A 25,034-nucleotide genomic window follows, 5' to 3' on the forward strand; every position below is an offset into this window, starting at 1 on the left:
CAACAGTTCTCAACTAACACAATGCCACGCAAGCATAGCCGCAGGAAGTAGGGGTGCTGGGGGTGCAGCAGAATGCATGAAGTGCCCCATCCAAGGTTGTTGCTACCCAAATGCCAATATCTTACCACATAGCAGCKGCATCCAAGCGCAGGTCTTGTAGACAGTGGCGGTGTTGCAGAAGAAGAAGAGGATGAAGCAGGCGATGCATCCCAAGATCAGCACCATGGACAGCAACACAAAGAAGATTGCCGCTTTAAATGCGCTCGAAGGGATGCTGCTGAATTCGCYGAAGGTTCCTTGGCAGGTGAGCTCCCGGTTGKAGTTCCCAGTGCCCACGCAGTAGTGGAGCAAGCCGAAGTAGCCGGCGTGTGGGGTGTTCACGCTATCCCCAATCCAGTAGGGCTGAATGAACACCACCACGTTAATAATGGCCAAACATATGGTGAAAATAGCCCACAGAACCCCAATGGCCCACGAATTCCACATGTAGTTGTCATGGTAAATCTTGGAGGCTTCTTGCAAAGGCAKAATTTTCCCCACCCCTGGTTCTCAATTGACACAATGCCATACAAGCATAGCCGCAGGAAGTAGGGGTGCTGGGGGTGCTGCATTACCCCTTGGTGGTGAGATAGTAAAGTTGCAGAAGAGGTGTAAGAGATTGTGTTGCAATAAAAAACTATTAATCTATTTTTCCGTTTCATTGTTGATATAAATGATAATGGGATATTTATATTATGGGCCCCATTCTGCACGGCAAGCTCTCAGATCTGTTTTGTAAGCGGTGCACTCATGATATGCTCTTATATATTCAGTTGTGGGGGGTTGGAGTTGGACACGCTCTGCTGTATGCTAGACAGTTTAGTTTGAGTTGAGTCAGGTCTCTCTCCCTTTCTTTCCATCTCCCCTTTCTCTCTCCCGCTTCTCTTCTCTCCCCCTTGTGTTGGATATCAAGTGATCTGGAGCGCTGCCCGAAATAGTCTTCCACTTATGTTTTCTATTCGTTTACTAATCTAAATTTGTCGAAAAAGGAATGGGAACCATATCAAGTAAGGAACAAGGCATTCTCTCGCCTTCGGGGTCGCAGGCCTGCTCCTGCCCATGTCAAACACGTAGGCGTACTAGCCCACCAGTCCAGCAAGCAGCCCAGTGTTGGGTGCTGCCCAGCGGGTGACGCTTTCCACCTGCCRGTGCCGGATTGGGTTGAGCACTTTTCTCCACAATGGATCGCATAGCTGTCCATTTGTGCTGTTTTAATAGGCACCCCTCTTGTTCTCTCTTTTTCACATACACACACGTTGTAGTTATGCAGTAGAAAGCAATGTGCGCTTTATTCACATCGGCCTATTTTGTTTTGCAAACAGTCATGAGTTAAATTAACAAAGGCTGCAGTGACTATCGTTGCCCAATCTTGTCCTATGCTTAGGCTACTCATCACATTAGGAAATGCATTTTATTGTTAGCCTGCAAATGCCTGTGTCAGCACCCCTTATTCAAAACATCTTCTCGTAGCTATGCATACAAGACAGCGTCACTGGCCATCAGGGGCGCAACTTTCACTGGGGACGGGGGGACATGACCCCCCGACATTCCCAAATTGCATTTTTGTTTTCTCATTGGACTTTGATACAAAAAGCGTCAAAGGTGTGCAGTAGGACCATGCGCACGCCTCACAGCCGTCAGGTAGGCTGTTTGGTGGTTTTCAGCAGGTTGGATATAGGACCCCCGCGGACACCACAGAGTGTGTGCTTTTTCTCCAAGTTGTAAAAGCAAGCAGAGCAGAAACTGGCTACTATTTATTTGACTGATGTAGCTGGCAAGGTAACTACTGTTTGACTTGACAGAAAAAAATGTATTTAAGAGCTGAGTTAGTAGTGTAACTGACATGTAACATTAGATAATGCATTACATGTTTAATCCCCTCTCGACTGAAGTTCTGTCTGAAGTGAATGAACTAGCTAGCTAGTAGCTACCACAGCCAGTTCAGCTCTAGCCTCTAGCTATCTGTCAGGTAGCAGTATCTAACAGCTGTTGTGTGTATGGAAATGTTTTGAAGCCTTTGTTTTGTCCCATTTCAACAGAAGTAAATTAACTTGGCTAGTTTTCACTAACTTTAGCTATTAATTTTGCCTCAATCATACTAGACCTGAATCAAACGATGAAACTAGCGGCCAAACGATTAAAGACCGATCGATATTCTGACTTTTTTGACAGCACAATGTGAGTTTTTATTAGTCAGTACAGCAATGTAATGTTGTTGATCTGTCAGTTTCCCAAGCTACTTCCCTACTTTTCACACTGACACAGGCAACTAGGAAAGACCAATCTGTGACGGCGCTGATGTGAACTTTTGCAGACGCAACACTTTATTCTCTCTGTGCAGCAAACACTGGACAAGCCAGAAGCTTCAAAGATTGAAACTATTTTAAGACAGTCTGACAAACCTCTAAAGTTGATTTCCAAACTGTATCAAGGGTTGATAGAGGTTTTTCCTCATGACACAAAACATGTAAAACAGAAATGCGAGGAAGACCTGGGAGACACCATTGATGATGATGAATGGATACATATATATGTTTGAATGCCGAGTCATGTTCATATAATCACAGACATAAATTACTGCAGTTTAAGACCATCCATAGAAGGTACTATATGCCAGTGAACATGAATATAATGCATTCAGAAATGTAATTCCTCTGCTGGAGGTGCAAAACACAAAAAGGGGACACATTTGCATATGTTATGCTCTTGTGAAGGCTGGCTGAATTCTGGCAAAGAGTATGTTCTTTTATCTCAGCATGTTTACAGAGTCACCCTTCTCCTCGTTTTTGTTTGCTTGGAAATGTTGATACTGAAGACTCTTATCAGAAGAAACTGTGTAACCTAGCGTTGCCATTAATCGGAAGGTTGGTTATCCTCCCACGTCACAATGGATGGCAGAAATGTCWAGTATTGTATCACTAGATTTGATTTATTACAAGATTAAGGGTATACTGTGCAACTTCCATAAGGTCTGGATGCCTTATATGGAATACTGTACGACAAAAGGAGTCTGTATTGAAAACATGTCCACGTCAGGGGAGATTCCTATTTAGGCAATCCCTAGCTGCTGGCATGCTCAGTCCTGGCCCTAGGTTCTGCCATAGAGTTGGTTGTCACTCTGGTCTTGGCCTAACAGACTCGAAACCAATAATGAATGTTTTACTAAGATTCTAAAGCTGAGTGGGGTGTGTTGGGTTGGAGCGCTGCAAGTAAAAAGAGCTCTACAGTACTATTAGGCCTATGATATGAATCCTCCGTAAATATTGGGACAATTAATCATTTTTTCTTCTTTTGGCTCTATACTCCAAAAGTTTTAAATCAAACAATGACCGTGAAGTTAAAGTGCAGACTGTCAGCTTTAATTTGAGGGAATTTTTATCCATATCGGGTGAACCATTTAGAAATTACAGCACTTTTGTACATAGACCCCCACTTTAGGGGAGCAAAAGTATTAGGACAAATTCCATTGTATGTGTATTCAAGTAGTAAAAAGTTAAGTATTTAGTCCGACATTCATAAAACGCAATGACTACATCAAGCTTGTGAATCTACAAATTTGTTGGATACATTTTCTGTTTGTTTTGGTTGTGTTTCAGATCATTTTTTGCCCAATAGAAATGAATGGTAAATAATGTATTGTGTAATTTTGGAGTCCTTATTGTAAATAACAATATAATATGTTTCTAAATACTTCTACATGAATTTGTATGCTATAATGACTATGTATAATCCTGAATGAAGTGTGAATGATGATGAGTGAGAAAGATAGATGCACAAATATCATACCACCAAGACATGCTAACCTCTCACCATTACAATCAATTTTTGGGGGAGGTATGATATTTGTGTGTCGATAACTTTCTCGCTCATCAAAAGGGTCATATTATATTGTGTAGAAATGAAGGAAATGAGCTTTAGAGGCTCCCAAAAATTATAAGGGAGTACCCCCAGACCCCCCGCCAGGTTCTAAAACCAAAGTTGCGCCCCTGCTGGTCATCGTCATATTTAAAAAGTAATGGTATAACACAACAGATGACATAAACTGKAATGACACTCTCACTCATGGTATTTTAATGAGCCGCCTTACATTTTAATTATCACTAAAAGAGAGAAAAAAACTTTTCTGAAGTGCAAAGAACCATTGAATGGCTAAAAACGGGCAATCTAATCTAATTAGTATAAAAATAAAAATAAACATCCCCCTGTGTAACACTTCCTCATCTGCGTGAAAAATGACAGAGCCAGAGAGGTGTTTGTCAGACCATGAGACATCTCAAAAATCGGTCTTCCCACGAAAATGTCTGTAGAGTCCGAACGGTTTGGCCTACAATCTACCCCTCTATGGAAAGATGGAACTCACATATATGTTTTTCTTTAGGACGCACACAGGCCTCATAAGACTTGTCTRAAGGTCCCCCGGAACCAGTCAAAAAAATTCATAGAAGTAAAGAATCTGCCAATGGGTGAATACAATATTTCAGAAATGCATGAATGGTCGATATTGTGTTGTAATATGGTTTGGCTATAAACTATAGAGCGATTTTTCATTMATTCACCTCTGAAACATACAGTTGAAGTAGGAAATTTACATACACTTATTGGGGTCATTAAAACTAGTTTTTCAACAACTCCACAAATCTCTCGTTAACAAATTATAGTTTTGGCAAGTCAGTTTGGACATCTACTTTGTGCATTACACAAGTAATAATCCAAACAATTGTTTACAGACAGATTATTTCACTACCAAATACTAATTGAGTGTACGTAAACTTCTGACCCACTGGGAATGTGATGAAAGAAATAAAAGCTGAAATAAATCATTCTCTCTACTATTATTCTGACATTTCACATTCTTAGAATAAAGTGGTGATCCTAACTGACCTAAAACAGGGCATTTTTACTTGGATTAAGTGTCAGGAATTGTGATAAACAGAGTTTAATTGTATTTGGCTAAGGTGTATGTAAACTCCCGACTTCAACTGTATATTTCTTTCAGTAAACCCGTGCAATGCACCTTCATTCCTACCAAACCATATTTGGCTTTCTTTTTGCCTTGGCAATAAGGAAAGCAATTTATACCCCAGTAAGCACRGACCGACACGACGTCTATTCAAAGTCGTTTTCCGGTCCTGACCGGACATCTTTCCTGTGCCATTTGTTTTGGTGCGGCCCAAACATAGGCGTCTATAATTGGTTCAGATTTGGTCCGGTCAGATGTGTTGTGACAAGGTAGGGGTGGTATACAGAAGATAGCCCTATTTGGTAAAAGACCAAGAACAGCTCAGATAAGCAAATAGAAATGACAGACCATCATTACTTTAAGACATGAAGGTCAGTCAATCGGAACATTTCAAGAACTTTGAAAGTTTCTTAAAGTTCAGTCGCAAAAACCATCAAGCGCTATGATGAAACTGGCTCACATGAAGACCACCACAGGAAAGGAAGACCAAGAGTTACCTTTGTTGCAGAGGATAAGTTCATTAGTTTCMAGGCTCAGAAATTGCAACCCAAATATGTTTTTCACAGAGTTCAAGTAACAGACACATCTCAACATCAACTGTTCAGAGGAGACTGCATGAATAAGGCCTTCTTGGTCGAATTGCAGCAAATAAACCACTATTAAAGGACACCAATAAGAAGAAGAGACTTGATTGGGCCAAGAAACACGAGCAATGTACATTAGACAGGTGTCCAAATTTGAGATTTTTGGTTCCAATCGCTGTGTCTTTGTGAGACGCAGAGTAGGTGAATGGATGATCTCTGCATGTGTGGATCCCACCGTGAAGCATGGAGGAGGAGGTGTGATAATGTGGGGGTGCTTTGCTGGGGACACTGTTTGTGATTTATTTAGAAGTCAAGGCACACTTAACCAGCATGGCTACCACAGCATTCTGCAGCGATATGCCATCCCAYCTGGTTGCGCTTAGTGGGACTATCATTTGTTTTTCAGCAGGACAATGACCCAACACACCTCCATGGTGTGTAAGGGCTATTTGACCAAGAAGGAGAGTGATGGAGTACTGCATCAGATGACCTGGCCTCCACAATCACCTGACCTCAACCCAATTGAGATGGTTTGGGATGGGTTGGACCGCAGAGTGAAGGAAAAGCAGCCAACAAGTGCTCAGCATATGTGGAAACTCATTCAAGACTGCTGGAAAAGCATTCCAGGTGAAGCTGGTTGAGAGAATGCCAAGAGTGTGCAAAGCAGTGATCAAGGCAAAGGGTGGCTACTTTGAAGAATCTCAAATATAAAATATATTTTGATTTGTTTAAACCTTTTTTGGTTACTACATGATTCCATATGTGTTATTTCATAGTTTTGATGTCTTCAGTATTATTCTACAATGTAGAAAATAGTAAAAATAAAGAAAAACCCTTGATTGATTAGGTGTGTCCAAACTTTTAACTGTTACTGTATGTGTATGATTGGACCGGACCAAATTTGAACCATGCTTAGACATCTACACTATGTTTCACGTACCAATATGTCCTCCAAACACCGGCTTCGAGGGCATTATAACTTTTATACAACAGGTTACCAASATATTCAAATAATGATTAACATATTTTCATTAATAAAGTAATTTTTCTTCATTTATTCATACTATTTCATCCTTCCACAAGATATAGTCCCAACACAAATCTAGGGTTGCTAGCCAAACCGGTTGGTCGTTCCTTCTTTCGGTTCGGTTGCCATAGATGTGACCCAGTCGTTAATTATTTTTGCTCACTATCCATGGACGTGACCCAGTCGTTCGTTCTAAATGTTCTATTGCTGGCAACGTTCTTATCCCTTGCTTGCTAGCTAGCCAACTACGGCTAACTTAGTCACTTCAAACAGTGCAGCCAGATAACAACAAAGTAGCTGCATTTGCATTTGTTTAAGCTGTTTTCTAGTGACATTTATTTGGATACATCCATAACAATGAGCTAATGATGTGTGATTTCACTTGGCATAGAAAATGTGCTCTTTTGTCAGGACACTGTTGTTCAGAGGAGCTTGTCAACAACACAGCTAACACAATCACTTCAAACTGAAGCTGGAAAGACTGCAAACTAGCTGCACTTCGTTTCMTTTGACTGGTTTTCTATTGATATTTCTTTGTATACAGTGCATTCTGAAAGTATTCAGACCTCTTCCCTTTCCCCACATATTGTTACGTTACAGCCTTATTCTAAAATGGATTTWAAAAAAATCCTCATCAATCTCCACACAATACCCCATAATGACAAAGCAAAACAGGTTTTTAGAATATTTGCTAATTTATTACAAATAAAAAACAGAAGTATCACATTTACATAAGTATTCAGACCCTTTACTCCGTACTTTGTTGAAGCACCTTTGGCAGCGATTACAGCCTTGTGTCTTCTTGGGTATGACGCTACAAACTTGGCACACCAATATTTGGTGAGTTTCTCCCATTATTTTCTGCAGATCCTCTCAAGTTTTGTCAGGTCGCTGCACAACTATTTTCAGTTCGAAAAACACCAGTCTCAACGTCAACAGTGAAGAGGCGACTCCGGGATGCTGGCCTTCTAGGCAGAGTTCCTCCGTCCAGTGTCTGTGTTCTTTGCCTATCTTAATMTTTTTGTTTTATTGGCCAGTCAGAGAAATAGCTTTTTCTTTGCAACTCTGCCTAGAAGGCCAGCATCCCGAAGTCGCTTCTTCACTGTTGACGTTGAGACTGGTGTTTTGCGGGTACGATTTAATGAAGCTGCCAGTTGAGGACTTGAGAGGCGTCTGTTTCTCATACTAAACACTCTAATATACTTGTCCTCTTGCTCAGTTGTGCACCGGGGCCTCCCACTCCTCTTTCTATTCTGGTTAAAGCCAGTTTGCGCTGTTCAGTGAAGGGAGTAGTACACAGAGTTGTACGAGATCTTCAGTTTCTTGGCAATTTCTCACATGGAATAGCCTTAATTTCTCAGACCAAAARTAGACTGACGAGTTTCAGAAGAAAGTTCTTTGTTTCTGGCCATTTTGAGCCTGTAATTGAACCCACAAATGCTGATGCTCCAGATACTCAACTAGTCTAAAGAATGCCAGTTTTATTGCTTCTTTAATCAGAACAACAGTTTTCCGCTGTGCTAACATAATTGCAAAAGGGTTTTCTAATGATCAATTAGCCTTTTAAAATGATTAACTTGGATTAGCTAACATAACGTGCCATTGGAACACAGGAGTGATGGATGCTGATAATGGGCCTCTGAACGCCTATGTAGATATTCCATTAAAAATCAGCCGTTTCCAGCGACAATTGTCATTTACAACATTAACAATGTCTACACTGTATCGATGATCAATTTGATGTTATTTTAATAGACAAAAAAAGGGTTTCTTTCAAAAAGAAGGAAATGTCTAAGTGACCCCAAACTTTTGAATGGTAGTGTAATTTTTAAATGGTTCTCTAGTAGTAAATTAGTAAGAATGTCTCACCCCATGTTCAAGATTGGCCTTTTTCCCTTTATTCAGATTACAGCTGCTCACTTTCGGGTATTTGAAAAATAAATAATCTCCAAAATATCATTATTTTTTTAAACAAGCCTTAGAAAGTTGGTTGCAATTTCAGTTTAATCCACCTGAAAAGACAGAACAAATAATACAACAAATATTGTTGTTAAACTCAAATATACTAATTGATAAAAAAAACATATTTTTTGATCAAATTTAAAAAGGTATAATCTTTGTAAATTATATCATAAATAGGACTGGTGGAGTTATGTCACACATGCAGCTAACAGAGACATATGGAAATGTCTGCTCTACCCAAAATTACAACCAACTAATTGCAGCATTACCASAAAAATGGAAGAGGCAAGTGGAAGGGGGAGAAAGTAAGGAACTTGTCTGTCGGCCCTGCATTAAAGACCAAAAATGGTTAAAGAAAATTGTGATAAATGAAAATATATACCAGTTTCATTTAAGGACCAAAAAAATGACAGCTGTGCCATATACATTTCTAAATAGTTGGGAAGAGATTTTCAATGTACCGATTCCATGGCACATGGTTTATGAATTGACACGCAAAACAACACTGGATTCAAAACTTCTAATTTTTCAATTTAAATTATTATACAAAATTCTTGCAACCAATAGAATGTTATATATATGGAAGATACAATCTTCTCAGCTATGCAGATTTTGCTGCAAGGAGGCAGAGTTATTAGATCATTTATTTTGGTACTGTCCATATGTAGCTCATTTTTGGTCACAGGTCCAGGAATGGCTGAAGAATTGCAACATTTACCTAGAACTAACGCTGCAGATAGCAATGCTGGGTGATTTGAAAAGTCATAGTCAATCGATCAATAGTATAATAATTATTTTAGCAAAAATGTTTATCTTTAATTTACAATCTGTAGAAGCAATGAGAATAGAAAGGTTCAGTCTTTTGTGAAGCATCACAGCACAGTTGAAAAATGTATGGCAAATGGAAATCCAAAATGGATGGTGTTAAGAGATAGATGGGAAGGGGTTGAATGGAGTTGAAGGGTGGGACTAATAACAACAAGATAACAAATGTAAAACATACTGCGTCTGCAAAATGTATATAGGTTCAGAAATTTTGTGAAATAGCACAATTACAAATAGAAATTAAACTGGATGGACATCGGAAATAGAGGAAGGCCAGGACTAAAAACAAACAAAATATAACTATTGTAAAATAGATTGTGTCTGTAAAATGTGTATAGTATGTATAAATTGAAGGTAAAAGCCTAAGTGTTATTGTTTATTAGTTTACTCCAATTGAGCGAGGGATGGTAGGGTTTGCGGGAATAATAAAGGTATATTCTAAAAAAAAGTCTGTATATGTATGTATGTATGCATATATGTATGTGTATGTAAGTATATATATGTGTATATGTATGAATGTTTATGTATATATGTATATGGGTATGTGTATGTGTGTTTGTTTTTAGAAAGATATACTTACCCCCAAAAATTATGGGGGATTGGAAATGATGCAGACAATTACGCTGATGAAAGCAACAATCTATCTGCAATATTAAAGCTGATCCCTCCCTAAAACGGAGACGTGGCTGAGTCAAATAGGAATCCTGACTTAATGAACTTAAAATATCACACTTTATTGCAAATCTGTGGTTTATGTAAGAAAGTCCCACTTTAATTGACAATTGGCTGTTAATTAATGAGCGTTTAAGAATTGAGTGCCTTACGTCATTATCAGGGGGCGATGGTGGTCACGTGCTGGTTTCAACTTCCTGTTTACCACTTGTTTCTTGAGACAGATCACGGATTTCAACACTTGCACATTCGTGTGATTTTGATCGAGAACAACAAATACGCGTTTGAATCCCTGCAGCTACGGAATTAATCGTTTAGGAAACGTTCATATTTTTTGTCATCTTTGCCTAGCGGAAATGAAGACGTGACATTGAGGAAACGCGTGACTAGGCCAGGAGTCCTTGAGATTTCCTGAGGCAGGCCCCCGGACTACATGATTGAAGCTCGTAACGTTAGTATTACTCTGTCAACACCAAACATACGCGTGATGAGGGTAAGGACTACAAACAAGTCCGCTGGGTGATTGTTTGCATTACATTTTAAAGGCTAACTTTTGGTAATGTGGTGGTTTTATCTTGGAGCGTGGATACGTTCTAAAATGAGCTAAGTTAACTAGATAAAGTTAGCTAACGTTAGTCAACCAAATCCACCTCCTCCGGCTTAGTTAGCCACGTTAGCTACAGCGTTCTTGCCTGGCCAGTTTTGCCTGGAAAGTTTAGCTAGACGTCCTTGTTTGTAGAGGGTTCCAACCCGGCGGTGCCCTGCATTCAGGGAATATACCCGGCCCCGGCCCCTTCAAGCGGGCAGTCAGAAATAAACTGGCTGGGAAGGGATGGCCTGGTGGCTCTTCCCGTTCCCAATGTGCTGCGGTGTTTGAGGGCGGACGAGTTCGGATAGAGCCCAAGGTGGGTCGCGGCACGATGATGGCTGCATCCCCGTCTGTGTCTGGCAGCCTAACGGCCTCCGGACTAACGTTGTCCGGCAGAAAGAGCGAAGAAATAGCGGATTTGATAGATTTGTTTTCGAAGACACAGTACAGAGCGAAAGAAGTCTCCCGACGGGTAAGTTAGAGGTCCTCAACATGCATATTTTTGTATTATCATAATTTCTGCATGTCATATGATAGCCCAGCTTTAGCTATGTATTTTCCCAGAGATGGTGTACCATTAACTCTCGATCACGACTCTCCATTCAAATTGCATTACACAAGTCGTTGAACGAAGGCATCTTCTGTAGTGGGGAGTTTTTGTTAAGATCCCTGACTCTCGGTCTAAACATTAACATATGTTTCATATCTGCGTGAAATAATTTTAACAATACAAAATATTTTAATTGATGCACACCTTGATAGGGTTAGGGTCGGTGTACACACACAGCCATGCTGTGCCTTAAAGTATTCATACCCCTGGACTTACTCCATACTTTGTTGTGTTACAGCCTTAATTCACAATTGATTAAAATATTTTTTTCTCACCCATCTACACACAATACCCCATAATGACAAAGTGAAAACATGTTTTTAGAAATCTAGAAATCAAATGTATTAAAATTAAATACAGAAATATCTAATTTACRTATWCCCATCCCTGAGTCAATACATGTTTGAATCAGCTTTGGCAGCGATTTACAGCTGTGAGTCTTTCTGGGTAAGTCTCGAAGCGCTTTCCACACCTGGATTGTGCAACATTAGCCCATTATTCTTTAAAAAATTCTTCCAGCTCTGTCAAATTGATTGTTGAGCATTATTAGGCAATCATTTTCAAGTCTTGCAATCGGTTTTCAAGCAGATTTAAGTCAAAACTGTAACTCGGCTACTCAGAAATATTCCCTCTCTTTTTGGTAGGCAACTCCAGTGTATATATGGCTATGTGTTTTAGGTAATTGTCCTGCTGGAAGATGAATTCCCAGTGTCCCGGTGGAAAGCAGACAGAACCAGGTTTTCCTATAGGATTTTTTTCTGTGCTTAGCTCCATTCCTTTTCTTTCCTTATTCTAAAAATACTCCACAGTTCTTACTGATTTTCAAGCATACCCATAACATGATGCAGCCACCACCATGCTTGAAATAATGGAGAGTGATAATCAGTAATATGTTTGGAGCAAATCCAATTCAACACAATGTTTTGTATTCAGGATAGTGAATTACTTTGCCACATTTCTTGCAGTATTACTTTAGTGCCTTGTTGCAAACAGGATCCATGTTTTGCAATATTTTTTTATTCTGTTCAGGCTTCCTTTTCACTCTGTCAATTAGGTTAGTATTGTGGAGTAACTACAGTGTTGATCCGTCTTCAGTTTTCTCCCATCACAGCCATTAAACTCTAATTGTTCTAGTCATCATTGGCCTCATGGTGAAATCCCGGAGCGGTTTCCTTCCTCCCCATCAACTGAGTTAGGAAGGACGCCTGTATCTTCGTAGTGACTGAATTGATACACCATCCAAAGTGGAATTAATAATACCTTCACCATGCTCAAAGGGATATTCACGGTCTGCTTTTCAAAAACATTTGACCCATCTATTAATAGGTGCCCTTCTTTGCAAGGCATTGGAAAACCTCCCTGGTCTTTGTGGTTGAATGTGTGTTTGAAATTCACTGCTTGACTGAGGGACCTTACATATAATTGTATGTGTGGGGTACAGAGATGAGGTAGTCCTTCAAAAATCATGTTAAACTCCCCATCAAACAGTGCACACAGAGTGAATCCATTAGGGCTGTCCCCCCCCCCCCCCCCCCCTCAGTCAACCCAAAAAATATTGGTTGACAGAGTTGTCTGTTCTTTCGACCAATCGATTGGTAGAAATTTTAAATGTGTATTTTTTTTCCATATCTAGACACACCGTACATATGCAACTATATATGCATTGAGCTTGTTTGATGAAATAGGACACAACTGACTCAAGATGCAAATTTTTGTGGAACGGTTTCATTTAATATATAGTAACGTCTTCGTATCTTAATATGATTGTCATGTGGTTCATGAAAATTCTATCTAAATGAAAATGATACAAACCTAAAAAGTAACTTCTWTTGCCATTGCCGACTATGTAAAAATAGCATATAATGCCTGCAAATAAAAACATTGCAGCCTGCAGGTAGAGAATATCCTGTTTTAAAGTTCATATCCTATCACATTGGCTACGCATGGCCTGTCTGCAACGAAATTGAAACATTAGATCAACACATTTTTGTCTGACCCAAAGCGCATACCAGGAAACTTGCAACATTGTATAAAATATCCTGGATCCTCAGTTTCCCATGCCAGTGAGCTCTGGACAGACACAGCTGTAGGCTTTTTATGTAAAGGATAAGAAGTAATCAGGTAGGCCTATTTTTATGACGTTTCCACTGGATCATAGCATGACATTTTTCCCTTTCACGCTGAGTGGTTATCGAAAGCGAGAGAGCTGAATTTTTTCTCTCCAAATGCACTGAGGAACTATTGTCATTATCAATGGATGTAAAAACAGACTTTGTTTGCTTGCTGTTTGAGGTGAAGAAAACATTACTTTGAGAAACTCCACAGCTCATCAGTGGTGGTCCGTCAAACCAATCAGAAATACTCTCAGATCCCCAAATGGGCAAATTTGTGACCCGCCACCTCGATTCGGGCTTATGAAATTGTGTTTTTTACATTGGATAAAAGTAGAGACTCAGTGCTACAAAATTGTATATCATACACTTCAGCTGATGTTCTGAAAGAGCTGCAAAATCTGGATCCCTACAAGTCAGCTGGGCTAGACAATCTGGACCCTCTCTTTCTAAAATTTTCCGCTGCAATTGTTGMAACCCCTATTACTAGCCTGTTCAACCTCTATTTCGTATCGTCTGAGATCCCCAAAGATTGGATAGCTGTCGCGGTTACCCCCCATTTCAAAGAGGGTGACACTGTAGACCCAAACTGTTATAGACCTATATCCATCCTGACCTGCCTTTCTAAAATCTTCGAAAGCTAAGTTAACAAACAGATCACTGACYATTTCGAATCCCATCGTACCTTCTCCACTATACACTTAGGTTGGAGTCATCAAAACTCGTTTTTCAACCACTCCACAAACTTCTTGTAAACAAACTAGTTTTGGCAAGTCGGTTAGGACATCTACTTTGCAAGTCGGAAAAATTATTTTTGTCAATTGTTTACTGACAGATTATTTAACTTATAAACTCACTGTATCACAATTCCAGTGGGTCAGAAGTTTCCATACACTAAGTTTACTGTGCCTTTAAACAGCTTGAAAAATTCCAGAAAATGATGTCATGGCTTTAGAAGCTTCTGATAGGCTGATTGACATCATTTCAGTCAATTGGAGGTGTATCTGTGATGTATTTCAAGGCCTACCTTCAACCTCCGTGCCTCTTTGCTCAACATCATGGCTGATTTTTATTTTTTATTTTCCCAAGACTTCAGAAAAAAATGTAGACCTCCACAAGTCTGGTTCATCCTTGGGAGCAATTTCCAAATGCTGAAGGTACCATGTTCATCTGTACAAACAACAGTACGCAAGTATAAACACCATGGGACCATGCAGCCGCCCTACAGCTCAGGAAGGAGACGCGTCTGTCTCCTAGAGATTAACGTACTTTGGAGCGAAAAGTGGTAATCAATCCCAGAACAACAGCAAAAAGACCTTGGGAAGAATGCTGGAGGAAACAGGTACAAAAGTATCTATATCCACAGTAAAACGAGTCCTATATCGACATAACCTGAAAGGCCGTACAGCAAGGAAGAAGCCACTGCTCCAAAACCGTCATAAAAAAGCCAGACAATGGTTTGCAACTGCACATGGGGACAAAGATCGTACTTTTTGGAAGAATGTCCTCTGATCTGATGAAACAAAAATAGCACTGTTTGCCATGATGACCACTTATGTTTGGAGGAAATAGGGGGAAGCTTGAAAGCCGAAGAACACCATCCCAACCGTGAAGCACAGGGGTGGCAGCATCATGTTGCGGGAGTGCTTTGCTGCAGGAGGGACTGTGCACTTCACAAAATAGATGGCATCATGGAGGAGGAATATTATGTGSATATATTAAAGCAACATCTCAAGACATCAGTCAGGAAGTTAAAGATTGGTTGCAAATGGGTCTTCCAAATGGACAACGACCCCAAGCATACTTCCAAAGTTGTGGCAAAATGGCTTAAGGACAGCAAAGTCAAGGTATGGGAGTAGCCATCACAAAGCCCTGACCTCAATCCCATAGAAAATTTGTGGGCAGAACTACACCAGCTCTGTCAGGAGGAATAGGCCAAAATTCACCCAACTTATTGTGGGAAGCTTGTGGAAGGCTACCTGACACGTTTGTCCCAAGTTAAATCCACCTCTACGCAGATGACACCATTCTATATACATCTGGCCTTTCTTTGGACACTGTGCTAACAAACCTCCAAACGAGCTTCAACACCATGCACTCCTTCCGTGGCCTCCAACTGTGTTTAAATGCTAGTAAAACTAAGTGCATGCTCTTCAACCGATTGCTACCCKCACCCTCCCGCCKGACTAGCATCACTACTYTGGATGGTTCTGACTTATGTGGACAACTACAAATACCTAGGTGTCTGGTTAGGCTGTAAACTCTCCTTCCAGACTCACATTAAGCATCTCCAATCCAAAATTACATCTAGAATCGGCTTCCTATTTCGCAACAAAGCCTCCTTCACTCATGCTGCCAAACACCCTTGTTTAACTGACTATTTTACCGATCCTTGACTTCGGCGTTGTCATTTACAAAATAGCCTCCAACACTCTACTCAACAAACTGGATGCAGTCTATCACAGTGCCATCTGTTTTGTCACCAAAGCCCYGTATACTACCCACAACTGTGACTGGTATGCTCTCGTTGGCTGGCCCTCACTACATATTCGTCGCCAAACCCACTGGGTCCAGGTCATCTATAAGTCTTTGCTTGGTTAAGCCCTGTCTTATCTCAGTTTACTGGTCACCAGAGCAACACGTRCTCCAGCAGGTATATTTCACTGGTCATCMCTAAATCCAACACTTCCTTTGGCCGCCTTTCCTTCCAGGTCTCTGCTGCCAATGACTGGAACGAATTGCAAAAATCACTGAAGCTGGAGACTTATATCTCCCTCTCTAACTTTAAGCTCCAGCTGTCAGAGCAGCTTAACGATCACTGTACCTGTACACAGCCAATCTGTAAATAGCACACCCAACACCTCATCCCCATATTGTTATTTATCTTTTTGCTCTTTTGCACCCCAGTATCTCTACTTGCACATCCATTGTTAATGCTAAATTGTAATTATTTCACCTCTATTGCCTTAACTCCCTACTCTTCTACATTTGCACACACTGTACATGGATTTTTCTATTGTGTTATTGACTGTACGTTTGTTTGTTAATCTGTTTTGTTGCACTGCTTTGCTTTATCTTGGCTAGGTCGCAGTTGTAAATGAGAACTTGTTTTCAACTGGCCAACCTGGTTAAATAAAGGTGAAAAAAAAAAAAGTTGAGGAACAATGGAAAAGGTAATTTTCCTTTGAAAGTTGATTAACTTGTATTCCCACTTTTGAGAGATTGTCCCTTGAATGTTTTGGTACACCTACTGGAGTGCTCGTTCACACCCTCTTAAACCCCACCCATATCTTTACAGTAAGGATAAATTCCAGGTAAAAATACACTGTCAAGTCCTTGGCATCAAATTTTATTGGTCACATACAAGTGTTTAGCAGATGTTATTGCGGGTGTAGCGAAATGCTTGTGTTTCTAGCTCCGACACTGCAGTAATATCTAACAAGTAATTTTTTTACAACATATACACACGTCTAAGTAATGGAATTAAGAATATATACATTTATGGATGAGCAATGTCAGAGCGGCATAGACTAAGATACAGTATATTCATATGAGATGATTAATGCAAAGCGTGATTTCAAGTCTATGTATATAGGCAGCAGCCTCTAATGTGCTAGTGTTGGCTATTTAACAGTCTGATGGCCTTGAGATAGACGCTTTTTCAGTCTCTCGGTCCCAGCTTTGGTGCACCTGTACTGATGATAGTGGGGTGAAAAGGCAGTGGCTYGGGTGGTTGTTGTCCTTGATGATCTTTTTGGCCTTCCTGTGACATCGGGTGCTGTAGGTGTCCCGGAGGGCAGGTTGTTTGCCCCCGGTGATGCGTTGGGCGGACTGCACCACCCTCTGGAGAGCCCTGCAGTTGCGGGTGGTGCATTTGCCATAGCAGGCGGTGATACAGCCCGACACAATGCTCTCAATTGTGCATCTGTAAAAGTTTGAGGGTTTTAGGTGCCAAGCCAAATTTATTCAGCCTCCTGAGGTTGAAGAGTCGCTGTTTCCCCTTCACCACACTGTCTGTGTGAGTAGACTATTTCAGTTTGTCAGTGATGTGTACACCGAGAAACTTGAAGCTTTCGACCTTCTCTACTGCAGTCCCGTCTGTGGATAGGGAGGTGCTCCCTCTGTTTCCTGAAGTCCACGATCATCTCCTTTGTTTTGTTGAAGTTGAGTGAGAGGTTATTTTCCTGGCACCACACTCCGAGCCCTCACCACCTCCCTGTAGGCTGCCTCGTCATTGTTGGTTATCAAGCCTACAACTGTTATCGTCTGTAAACTTGATGATTAGGTTGGAGGCGTGCTTGGCCACACAGTCATGGTGAACAGGGAGTTACAGGAGTTGACTGAGCACGCACCCTTGTGGGGCTCCGGAGTTGAGGATCAGCGAAGTGGAGTGATTGTTTCCTACCTTCACCACCTGGGGGCGGCCGTCAGGAAGTCCAGAACCCAGTTGCACAGGGTGGGGTTCAGACCCAGGGCCTCAAGCTTAATGATGCGCTTGGAGGGTACTATGGTGTTGAATGCTGAGCTATAGTCGATGAACAGCATTCTTACATAGGTATTCCTCTTGTCCAGGTGGGATAGGGCAGTGTGTATTTGATTGTGAGGTATTCTAGGTTGGGTGAACAAAAGGACGAGTTCCTGTATGTTATCACAATCCCACCATGATTTGTTACTAATGAAACATACACCCCCGCCCTTCTTCTTCCCGGAGAGATATTTATATATCTGCGCGATGAACTGAGAACCCAACTGGCTGGACCGACTCAGACAGTATATCCCTAGAGAGCCATGTTTCCGTGAAACAGAGTATGTTACAATCCCCGATTTCTCTCTGGAAAGAAACCCTCGCCCTGAGATCGTCAACTTTATTATCCATAGACTGAACATTAGCGAGTAATATACTCAGAAGCGGTGGGTGGTGTGCGCGCCTCCTCAGTCAGACTATAAGACCACTCCGAGTACCTCTCCTACGCCGGCGGTGTTTTGGGTCGGCCTCTGGAATAATTTAATTTGCCTTAGTGGGTGTGAACAAAGGATCTGTTTGGGGGAAGTCATATTCCTGRTCGTAGTGCTGGTGAGATACCGCCGCTCTGATATCCAATAGTTCTTCCAGGCTGTATGTAATAACCCCAAACATTTTCTGGGCTAATAATGTGCCAGAAATAATACACAAAAAAACTAAATGCTGCTAAGTTTTCTAAGAGCTAGAAGCACGGCAGCCCTCTGTCGGCACCATTTTTACACAATATCATAATCTAATTTTTAAAGTGTTCAGGTAAAATATTTTATAATTATTAGATGCTTACTCAGACACTTAATGGGTCATGTGAAAGAAATGGTATAACCACCCCTCAGTCACATCTACAGTTGTCGGAAGTTTACATACACCTTAGCCAAATAGATTTAAACTCMGTTTTTCACAATTCCTGATATTTAATCCCAGTAAAAATCTCCGGTCTTAGGTCAGTTAGGATCACCACTTTATTTTAAGAATGTGAAATGTCAGAATAATAGAGAGAATGATTTATTTCAGCTTTTATTTCTTTCATCACATTCCCAGTGGGTCAGAAGTTTACATACACTCAATTAGTATTTGGTAGCATTGCCTTTAAATTGTTTAACTTGGGTCAAATGTTTCGGGTAGCCTTCCACAAGCTTCCCACAATAAGTTGGTTGAATTTTGGTCCATTCCACCTGACAGAGCTGGTGTAACTGAGTCAGGTTTGTAGGCCTCCTTGCTCGCACACACTTTTTCAGTTCTGCCCACAAATTTGCTATAGGATTGAGGTCAGGGCTTTGTGATGGCTACTCCAATACCTTGACTTTGTTGTCCTTAAGCCATTTTGCCACAACTTTGGAAGTAAGCTTGGGGTCATTGTCCATTTGGAAGACCCATTTGCGACCAATCTTTAACTTCCTGACTGATGTCTTGATGTTGCTTCAATATATCCACATAATTTTCCTACCTTATGATGCCATCTATTTTGTGAAGTGCACAGTCTCTCCTGCAGCAAAGCACCCCCACAACATGATGCTGCCACCCCTGTGCTTCACGGTTGGGATGGTGTTCTTCAGCTTGCAATCCTCCCCCTATTTCTTCCAAACGTAACGATGGTCATTATGGCCAAACAGTTCTATTTTTGTTTCATCAGACCAGAGGACATTTCTCTAAAAAGTACGATCTTTATCCCCATGTGCAGTTGCAAACCATAGTCTGGCTTTTTTTATGGCGGTTTTGGAGCAGTGGCTTCTTCCTTGCTGAGCGGCCTGTCAGGTTATGTCGATATTGAACTCGGTTTACTGTGCATATTGATACTTTTGTACCTGTTTCCTCCAGCATCTTCCTTCCTCCAGCATCTTYCTTTGCTGTTGTTCTGGGATTGATTTGCACTTTTCGCACCCAAGTACGTTCATCTCTAGGAGACAGAACGCGTCTCCTTCCTGAGCTGTATGACTGCTGCGTGGTCCCATGGTGTTTATGCTTGCGTACTGTTGTTTGTACAGATGAACGTGGTACCTTCAGGCGTTTGGAAATTTCTCCCAAGGATGAACCAGACTTGTGGAGGTCTACCATTTTTTCCCCCTTCTGATTTTGGTGATATGTAATGGAGAATTATTAGACACTAACAATCAAACACAAACAATTCACACAATTAATTTATGAAACATGAATGTGCACAAATTGGTGTGAGAGTGTATTCTGGAGAGAGACTTGCATTGTGCATCTTAGCCACACTCTCCTTCTTGGACCGTGCCATCCCCGCGGCCTCCACATTGTTTAGTTTCGGCCTCCGCAATAGATTAGTTCGATGRGATGGCGCGAATAAAACGGGTGTCTCTGCTTGACTAAAGAATATCTTGGTAGACAAACAGCCTATCGACCAAAGAATCGACCAGTCAACTAATTRGGGTTAGCCCTTGAGGCCATACAAGTTATGTGACTTGTTAAGCACATTTTTACTCCTGAACTTATTTAGGCTTGATATAACAAAGGGGTTGAATACTTATTGACTTGAGACATTGCATCTTTTCATTTATAATAATATAAAAAAAATGACAAAATAATTCCACCTTGACATTATGCGGTATTGTGTATAGGCCATTGACAAATCTCAAATTGATTTCATTTAAATTCAGGCTGTAATATAACAATTTGGGGAAAAAATCTAAGGGTGTGAATACTTTCTGAAGGCATTGTGTGTCCATGTTACAGCGCTTGTTTCCGGGATCGCATTCCATGAGAGAAACAATTGTATTTTTAATTTGAAGCTAGACCTATACATTGTTGGTTTACAAAGTCTCCTTTGACGACATAGACACAGGCTACACAATGAAGTAATGGGTCTGGGATAATGACAAAACAGTCATCTTATTGGTTCATTTTCTTAAAAGTGATATTTCATATGTCATTAGATGAAATGACCAAACGAGCAGTAGGAAATCTTAAAAATGGCAACTTTTTTTTTTTTTTTTTGTGTATACAGTTTCTTATTAATGTCACCGCACTCTTGACAGAMACCATGGGGGATGGAAATAAAATGTTGGACATGGGACAAAAAACATACGTGGTCCTTGTTTGTGTCCACATGATTTAGATACACGTCCTGTTTTTCCTTCTTTCCCGGGGGGAAATTTTGACTAACAGACTAACAATAACCACTTTGGTATATTTGTGCCTTACAGGTCGAGACGATAGAGAAGCGTTGCTTGGAACTCTTCGGTCGAGACTACAAGTACAGCGTCATCCACAACACCAACGGCGAGGTGTGTGGCCACTACCCACAGCAGATAGTCTTCCTGGAGTATGAAAGCACTGAGCTCCATAAAGACAGGTACCTASAACCTACGTTACCTTAACAAGGTCATCACTGAGGCTGTGTCAGAAGATATTAGGCCTGCTAGATGTCCAATCCGTGCTTCTTCTGTACTTGTTTCCTCCACTCCTCTCAAAGCTCATTGGAGGAGGWSGTCCAAGGGAGGGACCATGATCCTCTTTTCCAATGCGCTTTGAAAGCAATGGAGGAAACAAGCAAGGATTTGACAGTTAATCAAGGCCACTTAGTAACTAATTACACTGTTGTTTATTTGTGCCTTCCATAGTCCACTGCACATATTCACACAGTCTGAGTAAGAGTGTTTATCTAAGCCCCTAGGATCAGGTCCCCCTGTCCATATAGCCCGAATCAATTCATGATGATCTAAAAAGCAAAACTGATCCTAGATCAGTCCTTCTACTCTGAGATGCTTTGTGAATATGGGCTGTTATTGGACAGAAAAACTAAACGGGTTTAATATAGTTCAGTCCACATCGTCACGAGTCATGATTCATGACACAGAGGGGGTTTAAAATGACATGCCCATTTTCATGTCCGAGGTCATATGTATTGTGTGAATCAACAGGAAACATTATGGGAATGTTCTATTTTGGTACGTGTTTGGGAAATAGAATATGTGCTTTTGACCTATGAGCAGAGCAGCGCAACACTAATAAGATCCACACAGTGAAGAAGATGTCTCGACGTTCTAAAATGTGCTCGTCAGGCAAGATGACGATGTTTATGGGGAGAATGCCCTCCCTTCAGGCATTATGATTCCGGATGTGTGTCTGTGCCCTGCTCCGTAGTTTCCCTCTACGCAAATTCACAATTTAGGGAAATCAGCCACTCAATAATTCATAAAAACACCCCATAACGTTTTCACCCAACCGTAATATCTRGAGCAAACGCGTTACTTTTAGTTGAGCGGCTTCACTGCAAGTGGATTGTGTTTTTAAAAATGTGAAGAAATGATAGGGAGTAGGATTCCATTTAGCATTCTACATCTTGAGTTGTAACGTCCTCCTCCTCCATTCACCCACCCCTGCACTGCCTGCTTTTCTAATTATGATGGTAACGAGTTCATAGTAAAAAAATAGTAACAACAAGGCACCTCTGGGGTTTGTGGTATATGGCCAATATACCACAGCTAAGGACTGTATCCATTGCTATATTGAGGATTATGATCCATATATTGCTTTGTTATAATAGAGCCATGATGATATATTGCTGATCCATTTATGATGATCCATATATTGCTGGTGTGTCCCCAGATTTGAGAGCACGGTCCAGATCACCAAGCTGCAGGACCTGGTGAACCGCAGCAAGATGGCCCGCTGCCGAGGGAGGTTCGTCTGCCCAGTCATCCTCTACAATGGCAAAGTACAACTTTGAGATATATTTCTTTTTATGTTTATGTATTTCTTTTTCTATGTCTCGCCTTCATTTCACCAGGAAGTTAGTCCCTTTTGCGGTCTGGAGACCTCAGCCCGGTTTGAATACTTTTTCAAATRCACCCTTCTTTCCTCCATCCCTTGGGGTAATCACTGATCTGGTCAGACATAATTAGTGAAGTCAATGCAGTGGAATGCTTGCCAACACTAGCCTAATCCTGTCATGTCAGATCAGTGATTGCTTCGAGGAAGGAGGTATTTTTAAGAGCATTTGAACAGGGCTCTCAAGTCACCTCTAGCCGGCTAGGCACATTCCTTTCTGAGATCTTTCATTTATAAAAGTGTAATTTGTAGTTAATAGCTTTTTAATGCCATACTTTCAGGCAGTAATTTAGATTGAGTTCAAATGCTGTCTTTACTTCACTTATTTTAACAGCTAGGCTTGTTACTGCTTTGCTATTAGCCTACTATGGCTATTACAACCAYGTTTGTCATTTGTAATTAAGGAGGGGGGGGAAAGCTTCTCTTGAAACTTTGCCTTTTTAGTTTGGAACTGTTTTAGCCTGGGCTGCTGTATGTTCCCTTTCTGTTTGTGATCTGTCACAATGTTTAAATATGGCCTCTCCCTTTGATTTTCTGCAAATCTTTGAAAACCTGTTGAGCATTGTTTTTAAATACTACTTGCCTTTTGAGCAAAGAAGTGAAYGTGTCAAAAACAATAATAAGAGGTACTTGATTGACTGGTTTATAGACTATTGAGATGAGGAGTATGCTAACGTTACTGTGTGTGTCTGTGTCTAATACTTATCCTGTGTTGTCTTCCATTGCAGCATATTTGTCGGTCGTCCACTTTGGCAGGCTGGGGGGAGCTATACGGACGCACCGGCTACAACTACATCTTCTCCGGTGAGACAGACAAAAAAGGACATTTTGTTAGCAAGGGAGTCTAGTTCAGGGCCGTATTCACAAAGCGTCTCAGAGTAGGTCTAGGATCCGTTTTTCCCCTTTTGATTTATGTTTAATTAGATTACATGGACAGGGGAACTTGATCCTAGACCAGCACTCTTCGGGGGGGGAGGGAGGTTTTTGGGTGGACTGCGGGGGGGGGTCTTGGATAGTTGAGTGTCTTCACTGCAAGTGGATTGTGTGTTAAAATTCAATAAGGAATAGGGGGCCTCCTGAGTGGCGCAGCGGTCTAAGGTGCTTGAGACGTCACTACAGACCCGGGTTTGATCCCAGGCTGTGTCACAGCCTGCCGTAATCGGGAGACGCATGAGGCGGCGCACAATTGGCCCAGCKCCATCYGAGTTAGGGGAGGGTTTGCCCGGCTGGGATGTCCTTGACCCATTGCGCTCTAGTGACTCCTKKWGGCGTGCCGGGTGCCTCGACGCTAGCTTCGGTTACCTGTTGTACGGTGTTTCCTTCGACACATTGGTGTGTCTGGCTTTACGGGTAAGCGAGCAGTGTGTCAAGAAGCAGTGCGGCTTGGCAGGGTCRTGTTTCGGGGGACGYGTGGTTCTCGACCTTCGCCTCTCCCGAGTCCGTACGGGAGTTGCAGCGGYGTGTCTAGGCTTTATCTACCAATTTGGATAATATGAAATTGAGGAGAAAAAGGAGTAAAAGTTATAAAAAAATATACATTTTAGGAATAGGATGCCATTTAGAACTCGGTTTACATCTTGAGTTGTAACATCCTCGTCCTCCTCCATTGTTCTCCTCCCCTGCTCCAGGGGTGCTGCCTGTACTGCGGTTGGCCCTGTACCGCTGGCTTCCAGCCTATTATACTGCATACGACTGTTATTAGCATTGCCTGTTAACAAAATTGGGCAATGTTTATATGACCCCCTTACAAACAGGCCAGTTATTGCCACATTCTTGCCTGCAAAGGCCTTTTATACCTACCGTGCGCATGCCGGTGACGACTGGTCGTAGTGGTGTGCAGATGTGGGTGGGCGTCTATTTGAGTAATTGTATTAATTCGTTCAGGCCAGTCCTAAGAAACATTAAGACTAATAAAATAATAGAATAGCATATTTTTTGTTCAATTACATCCTAATTAAATAAATAGTTCATTATTTTTTTCATTAAACCGACAACACATACCTGCCTCAGTCAACACATATATATATACAGTATATTATAGTAAGAATATAACAGAATAAAATACAAATAATTTCCCCCCCATACAACTGGTGTCACATTAACATGTGGAGCCGCTGTCATAAAAAAGTAATATTTTTAAACAGAGCCCAAGCCCGTGTTTTTTTTAAGTTCACGTTTCATCTCTTTCCTACCTTCACTCCACTTTGTTAAGGAGCAGCCGTATGGTGTTAAATTGGGATTATCTTCATCATGATACCGACAGAAAATAACAGCCATCCTATTTTAAAAGCATGTGAGTCTCGTGCTCATATTTCACAACCTCCGCGCCCTTTTTGGAGTTGCCT

The 25,034-nt window shown here is 41.2% G+C and overlaps 1 protein-coding gene across 2 annotated transcripts in view; it reads left to right on the plus strand.

The window, feature by feature from the left end:
• Positions 1-10,245: 10,245 nt before the first annotated feature.
• The window catches only part of LOC111962102 (phosphatidylinositol-3,5-bisphosphate 3-phosphatase MTMR14), a 45,040-nt gene continuing 30,251 nt past the window's right edge, over positions 10,246-25,034 (plus strand). For both annotated transcript variants that reach the window (XM_023984938.2, XM_023984944.2), the window contains exons 1-4: positions 10,246-11,130; positions 21,063-21,211; positions 22,468-22,576; positions 23,418-23,493. In XM_023984938.2, the coding sequence (XP_023840706.1) occupies positions 10,990-11,130; positions 21,063-21,211; positions 22,468-22,576; positions 23,418-23,493 (475 nt within the window). In that variant the 5' untranslated portion in view covers positions 10,246-10,989. The remainder of the gene's footprint in view (positions 11,131-21,062; positions 21,212-22,467; positions 22,577-23,417; positions 23,494-25,034) is intronic.

This window comes from Salvelinus sp. IW2-2015, linkage group LG1 (genome assembly GCF_002910315.2).
Source record: "Salvelinus sp. IW2-2015 linkage group LG1, ASM291031v2, whole genome shotgun sequence".
Lineage (NCBI taxonomy): Eukaryota > Metazoa > Chordata > Actinopteri > Salmoniformes > Salmonidae > Salvelinus > Salvelinus sp. IW2-2015.